This window comes from Vicia villosa, unplaced genomic scaffold, assembly GCF_029867415.1.
Source record: "Vicia villosa cultivar HV-30 ecotype Madison, WI unplaced genomic scaffold, Vvil1.0 ctg.000325F_1_1, whole genome shotgun sequence".
Lineage (NCBI taxonomy): Eukaryota > Viridiplantae > Streptophyta > Magnoliopsida > Fabales > Fabaceae > Vicia > Vicia villosa.
In genome coordinates this window covers 1,141,819-1,149,631 of record NW_026705145.1, presented here as the reverse complement: position 1 = coordinate 1,149,631, position 7,813 = coordinate 1,141,819, and the positions used below count along the sequence as shown (strand labels likewise).

The following is a 7,813-nucleotide window of genomic DNA, read 5'->3' as shown; positions in this document are numbered from 1 at the left end:
GCCCTCCAATAACACGCGGGGAGAGAGAGTCGGGGTGGTTGAACCACCAATGAAAATGCACGAAAGTGCCACACATGCGCTGACCACCTCTATATTTGTCAAACCACCACCTGCGGTGGCTGCCACCATCATCTCCGGCCATCTCCTTTTCCAAAGACCTGTGAATCGAACCAAACAGAAGGAGAAGACCGCCCAGACTCACTAAATGCCACGCTGCGAATCCAATGGTAATGGTTTCAGGACCTGAAACGGTCTGTAACGTGGGAACCGAACCACCACGAGCTTGATGCCCTTGCAATGGCATCTCCTGTTCTACACGTTATAAACCTCATGCGATGGCTCTGAACTCCCTCATATTTCTCTATGAACTCATTAATATCGTTAGTTCACATCAAAATACCTATAATAATGAAATATTAAAAAACAAAATACAAGTGAAAACGTGATCACGGTATGCCGTATTCAGATGTGGCTGGGCGTGGATTTTGTCTCGTTCTCGCCCTCTTGATCCTCAGGAAGGAGTTCAGATCGTTAGAATTCCTTGAAAGTGATCCCGGGGTATTCTTTTGTGTGCCCTAATGTTGTATAGTTTCTTTTTCTCTAAACCCTATTCTCCTCTCCTCCTCTCGTCCCCCCTTTGGCTGCTATGTTTTTTTCTATATATATGTGGTGCATTAGGGTTTCTATGGGCTTGGATTATCACTTACCAAGAGAAAAGAAAATTTGAACAAATAACATGCTTTTTTCTTATTATTTTTTTTTCTAATATTTCTCTACCATCAACCCAAACAAATTTCAATGATATTATGACCATGACTTGCTTGGAAAATAATCCTTGTGCATTCTTTAAAATATCTCCATCGTTTTATCTAATTTAAATTGAATTTAATTGACTAAAATTCAATATAAAAGAAATAACAATAAAAAATGGAAGAATGGATTTAGAGATCTTTATATGTGTCATGGAGGTGTTTGAAATATGTGAGAGACCTTGAGATCCATTTTAGGCCTTGGGGATTCAAAATCCTTTGATGAAATGCAAACCCTAACTTTGAGACCCTCGATTAGGATATTGTTGCTTGAGAAGAACCCTTGAACCCTGAGTTTGCAGATGCATAGAGGAGGGAAAATTTTGGGGTATGACACATACGCAATTAATGGATACACATTTTATACCAAAGAACATGATGATAAAAGTACTATGCAAAATAGTGGTGTTACCTTGGTAGCTGAAGTAATGCATATATCGAGTGCGAATGACTTAAATCCGAAATTTGCAAATTTGTCATATTTTGGGGTTATTGAGCGCATTTTGGTGTTTGATTACGCGAAGTTTCAGATTCCTGTATTTGGTTGCAAGTGGGTTGAAAATAATAATGGCATACGAATGGATAAGTCAGGATTTTTGCAAGTGGATCTCAATAGGGTGGGGTACAAAGATGAGCCTTTCATTCTAGCCTCTCAAGCTAAACAAGTGTTCTATGTCAATGATCCGACAAGTACGAAATGGTCTATAGTGCTTTTATCTAACAAAATAGTTGATGAAAACATTGGAGATCAAGGTGATATTGGTGTTGGCATTGAATCTTGTACAAGAAACGATCAAAATGAGAATGAATCTTGTACTAGAAATGATCATAATGAGGGTATTTGGATCAATCCAACCGTCCGCGTTGTTAAGAGACGCGTAGAACACAATCCTACCAAGAAAAGAAAGAGACGTTATTGAAAAAGGTAATAGTATACATATTCCGACTAATGTGCTTTATTCAATTTGTACCGATTGTTATATATTCAATTTGTATAGTTTTTATCAATTTGTACTCCGATTCTTACAATGACTTTTGAACCATGTTTCCGTTTGTCGACTTCTTTACATGTAACTATACTATTTTGAACCATATTCGTTTTGTACATAAATTTTGAACCATGTTTCCATTTGTCGACTTCTTTACATGTAACTATACTATTTTGACGATTCCAGAGCTGCTTATGCACTTATCTTTACATTTCGGGACTGTTTTTTTTATCGGTTTTGCTTCTGCCCATAATCAAAAGTCGGGTTTAGGGTCTGAATTTTGGAAAACCGACTTCATTTTTGAGTCCGTGAGGTCGTTTTACCATAGCCATGTAAATTTCGTTCAATACCGCCAACTTTCTTTTTTTGACGCTTATTTTGATTTCACCGATTTCGATCCAGATTTACTTGTACATGCATGGTTTGACTTCCATTTGACTTGTATAATTTGTTAACTTATTAATAGTGTACTAATGTGCTTTAGTTTGTTTGATACAGGTTCAATGGCTAGTAATCAAGAAAACCCAAAAGAAAACTCACAAGATAGAGATGCTCTGGATACAAATCCTCCACCCGATACATTATCAAAAGAAGTTGCACGAGGCATCACCATTATGAAGGGAATCGTTCGACATAGAGACCAAGGATTAATATAGCATTTGGAATGGAATTCTGATAACCAAACAATTGGTCCTAGTTCTGCAAAGTTGACAAGCTATATTGGTACACTTGTTCGTTTGCATATTCCAGTCTCCGTAGCTAAATGGAATCTGAAAAGCAAAGAGTTGGACGATAAAAAAAACATGATTTGGGACGAGCTTAAGGTATCATATATGGGTGTTGTTATTATCTTGACGATAATTTGTTTAAATTACTTATACTAACACACTCTATGCGTATGTTTTTTTGCAGAGGTCTTTTGACATACCAGATGAGCGTAGACGCTACATACTTAGTTTGGCCGGAAAAAGATATAGAGGGTGGAAACCTTTTTTGACAAACACCTATCTTAAGGATAAAGATGGAAACTTTCTTGAAGAGGCACCGGAATGGCCAAAAAAATATGAGCTATTCATTGATGAAGAAGATTGGGCTAAGTTTTTAGAGCAAAGAGATGAAGCTTTTCGGAAAAGGAGTGCCACAAATAGTGAGAGAGCATCAAAACCCGCGTATCCATACAAAAAAGGGCGTTTGGGATATGCACGCTTAGAGGAAAAATTGTAAGTAAATAGAAATGCATAGTTAGAGGAGACGAAAAGTGAGGAAACCTCACTTCCTGTACATGTGTTGTGGAAGGAAGCTCATGTGGGCAAGAATCAAGTTGTCGATCCCGACGTTCAAATAGTTTATGCTGAATGTGTAAGTATAACACTGTGTCTTTAATTAAATCAAATGTTTTTCAATATATAATTGATTTTGTATCTCCACTAATAATTATTGAAATGTAAATGAATTACAGGAGACCATGTCGCAATCGGTATCCACCGGTGAGGACCAGGATGATAGGAGCGTACTTAGTAGAGCACTAGATGCTCCTGAGTATCCTGGTCGGGTGAGGATGATAAGAAGTGTTGCAAAAATTGCAGGAATTACAAGCACAAGTCTCTGAATTGCAAAGAGATAAAGATATGTATATGAGAGAAAAGTGCAATACTTCATCGGTGAAAGAAACTACTGATAAAGCTAGTATCAACTGTCAAATAAAATTTCCCGAGATAATTATAAATTTTTTTCTTACAAATTGTTCTATTTTATTAATGATAATGACTCTATATTTACTATTGGTTTAGGGCATTTCATCTTGCCAACTATACTTATCGTCACGGACTTATCGCCTAGTTGGCAAGGGAAAAGTGCACAACACTTTGGGAGATTTACTTCACCATAGACCGCTCCCGGATGGACACCTGAAAGTATCAGTTGATGTTGTATTAGATCATGATGCGGTGCTACCGGTACCTGACATGGTCTCAGAGACAACATTGATGCGAGATGCAATAGGGTCATTTGTTGCATGGCCCTCGGAGCTCATTATCATTGGTGATGAGGCATATTGAAAACCATTAATTATGAATCATTTAGTTTTCGAATGTCAATTCTGCACCGTTACGTTAATTATTTTTTACATTTTAATTTTAGACTGCTCCTACAAAACCCGCAATTAAGGGTAAAGGGATTTTACAGGAGGAGGAGTTTGTTGCATCACTAAAAGAGGTATATTTAAATTTTTAATATATAATCTGAATCTAAAACTGCATGATTTTATATTTTACCTAACTTATATGATTTTTAGGCATCTGCTCGGGGGTCACAACAAGTGACGCAGCAAGTTCGTAGCGTACCACCCAAGGGTCCTCCAAAACCAGCGGCAAAAAAAGGTGGTGCTTTTGTGCCTCGATACTGGACGGCGCTCGGAACACTTGTTGATATGTCCGATTTGAAGGGTGGTGCTTTCCGTGAAATCAATATGAATGAAGGTATCTTCGGTATTGAATTCATGTCAAATATTGCACTAGATGACTTGGAAGAGATTTTTACGCATGAACAACTAGGCGTCGGTAATATGCACTCATACATCCGGTAATATTCACTCATCCGATATATTATTTAATTAGTCGAACAATTTATTTACACATTTCAATGAAAATAATCTAATGTTTATTATGTTTTTATTTAAGGTTGTTTTATGACAGAGTGTTGCGCGGGACTGCACTGTCAAACAGATTCCATTTCGTGTCTTCCGGCCATTGCAGCGGAATGACAATTGCTACGGAACCGGAATCAGTTAGACAGCGCTTAGTTGATAGATTCATGTCCACCGGCAATACAGAAAGTCTGATTCTTTGGGCGTATAATACCCAACCAGTAGGGTTAGTTTCTCATTCTTGGTTCATCTAATCTTTGTTTCTTTTGCGTAGCAAAATTTTCATATAAACTATTGTTTTAATTTATAGAGCACACTGGTTGTTGCTTGCTATCAACCCTATAAGAGAAGTGGTATATTTTCTGAATTCGGTAGATGGTGAGTGGACCAATTATCCGGCTATGAAGACAATGATTGATACGTAAGTGGGATCGTTCTAAATATTCGTGTATATTTATATATTTAATTATTTGTGAGATTGATCTAAATATATGCTTTTATATTTTTGTTAGATCAATACAAGTGTTCCAAAGTCAACGAGACGCACAGGTATCCCGGACTAAATCAAACAACATTACTTGAATCAAAGTGCAGGTACATTAATTTTCACAATTTTGCTTATAATATTTATGCTACTTGATAAAACAGGACAACTATAAAATCTTATTTGTTTTTCTATGTAGTGTCCGATACAACGAAACAATTCAGATTGCGGATACTATGTTTTGAGGTTTATGAAAGAAATCCTTCAAATGAATCAATTAGAGATTCCAATCACGATATGGATTTATAACTTAATTAGATAACTTATAATTTATTACATTTAACTAAATCATTCATATTATGTTTTTGTTCTGTAGTACTATGACGACTTCTATGCTGCTTCTTACACGAGACTTAAGTTGGAAGAAATCAAAGAGGATTTGTGTCAATTTTATATTCATCAGCTATTCATGTAGGTATGAATACATTATTGTGTGAACAGTTTTATGAATACATTATTTTGATAATGACTTTGTGTTTGAGTTTCTTTGGTGGATGTTGGTTCATGTTTGTTTTTGTTGTTGTTGAGCCTTTAATTGACCGTGTTGTTCTGTTCATACTTTGCAGGACCGGGCCGGGAAACGATCAAACTTTTGAAGTATAATATCATAGTACTCTAGGATGGTTACTAACTTTGTTCATACTGTTGACAATATTTGAAGTATATTATTGTTGATGTTACTGATTTAGTTTGTTTGACAGGAACTATAATGATGTATATATATAATTTTGGATATTATAATGGTATTATATTAGTATATATATATATATATATATATATATATATATATTGTCCTACCTATGGTTGAAAATATATCGTCGAAAATATATTACAGGTTCAAAATATATTACAGGTCGAACTGGGAGGCTTAAATTATAGGTTGCACTTTAAAATACCTCATTTAGCAACGACAGCGCTTTTTAAAAACGCTCTTAAAGGGTCACCTACTAAAGCGCTTTATTACTAAAAGCGCTGCCTAAGATTAAAAAAAAGCATAAAAAAAAGGCAACCTACGAAAGCGCTTTTGGAAAAGCGCTCTTATAGGGGGGGCTACCAGAGCGCTTTTTCCAGAAAAAGCGCTCTTATAGGGGGGCTACCAGAGCGCTTTTTCTGGAAAAAGCGCTCTTATAGGGGTCTACCAGAGCGCTTTTCTAGTAAAAGCGCTCTTATAGGGGGCTACCAGAGCGCTTTTCTGGAAAAAGCGCTCTTATAGGGGTGGCTACCAGAGCGCTTTCAAAAGAGCTTTCGTTACCTACGGCAGCGCTGGCTTTGGCAGCGCTTTAAAGCGCTTTAGTAGCCCAAAAAAAGCGCTTTCGTAGCCCTTTTCCGTAGTAGTGGCGCTTTAGGATTAAATAGATTCTATTTGTTTTCAAAAAGTATAATTAGATTTTAAATGAGACAACGAGAGTAAGCATTTAGATTTGAAAATATAATCTGAATCAATACACACGAGAGTGTGAGATAAAGGTTTTTAAATTGATAGTTTCTATTGAAAGAGTGTTTTAATACTTAAAATAATGCCGGATGACTTACTGAATCCTCGAAGTCTGACTATTGCATACCGGTGTCTTGCTTTTGAATATTTAACTTAAACTTTATTTAATTTCCGTTTCCCCCTAAACCAAAGAAAATCCTAGCTTTAGCTTACATAGTAACATTAGATCGTATTAAATTGATTACCCGTCCCTGTAGGTTCACTATCTTTTAAAACTACGCGATTAGACTGTGCGCTAGCAGTTAATATCCCGATAGACTCATAAAGTCGCGATTAATTGCTAATAAGTCGAATAGCTCATTTTTTTTATATTTTACAAATATAAAATGAAATTGCTATCTGATCAAATTTAACACCATTAGTTTAACTTAAAATTTACAATAGTGTGTTAAAAAGTGTTTTTCAAGCGTTTTTTCTTTAAAATATTTAGGGCATGGTATAGTACTCCAAATTAAAACAAGTTATTTATTCGATCATCTGCGGCATTGTATTCTAGTTACTACATTTTGTATTCAATACTTTCAATCCTATTATATATATATATATATATATATATATATATATATATATATATATATATATATATATATATATATATATATATATATATATATATATATATATATATATATATATATATATATATATATATATATATATAACTTCCTAGCTTTTCACTAGATTTGCATATTCGACAGGCAGAAACTATCCACAATATAAACCCACAAATTGGTTGTGATTGTAAATTTGTCCCTTCTTTTCTTTATTCTAGTTTATGCGGGAGCAACTTTGCTCTTATTTTGTCTTGTACTTATTAAGTTTTTTTCAATACCCATGTCATTTTTAATGTATGTTTTGAAATTATTTCGACTTTAAAAACATCACAATGAAACTAAAATAATGAAAATCTTTTTTCTCAAAGCTTCTTTTCTTTTATTGCTGACTCTTGATTTAACAACTTGTGTGTATTCTGAAACAAAGTGTCGTCCAAGTGGTAGAATCAAAGGAAAGAAAACTCCTCAAGGACAATGCAACCAAGAGAATAGAGATACGAAGGCATATCTTACTCTAAACAGTTTTCAGAAAGGCGGAGATGCAGGCGGCCTTTGGGAATGTGACAACAAGTATCATAATGATGACACTCCGGTGGCTGCACTTTCTACTGGATGGTTCAACAACAAGAGTAGGTGTCTTAATAAAATTACTATCAGTGCCAATGCAGGTAGAAGTGTGGTGGCTATGGTTTTTAATATATGTGATTCCACAATGGGATGTGATGAAGACCATGATTACCAGCTTCCTCGCGAAAATAATAGAGAGTTTTTTCTATGA

The 7,813-nt window shown here is 35.2% G+C and overlaps 1 protein-coding gene across 1 annotated transcript; it reads left to right on the top strand.

Moving 5' to 3' along the window:
* Positions 1–7,381: 7,381 nt before the first annotated feature.
* On the top strand, positions 7,382–7,813 carry LOC131626828 (kiwellin-1-like). The gene has a single exon (XM_058897667.1). It carries the CDS (start codon positions 7,382–7,384, stop codon positions 7,811–7,813), a length of 432 nt encoding a protein of 143 aa, XP_058753650.1.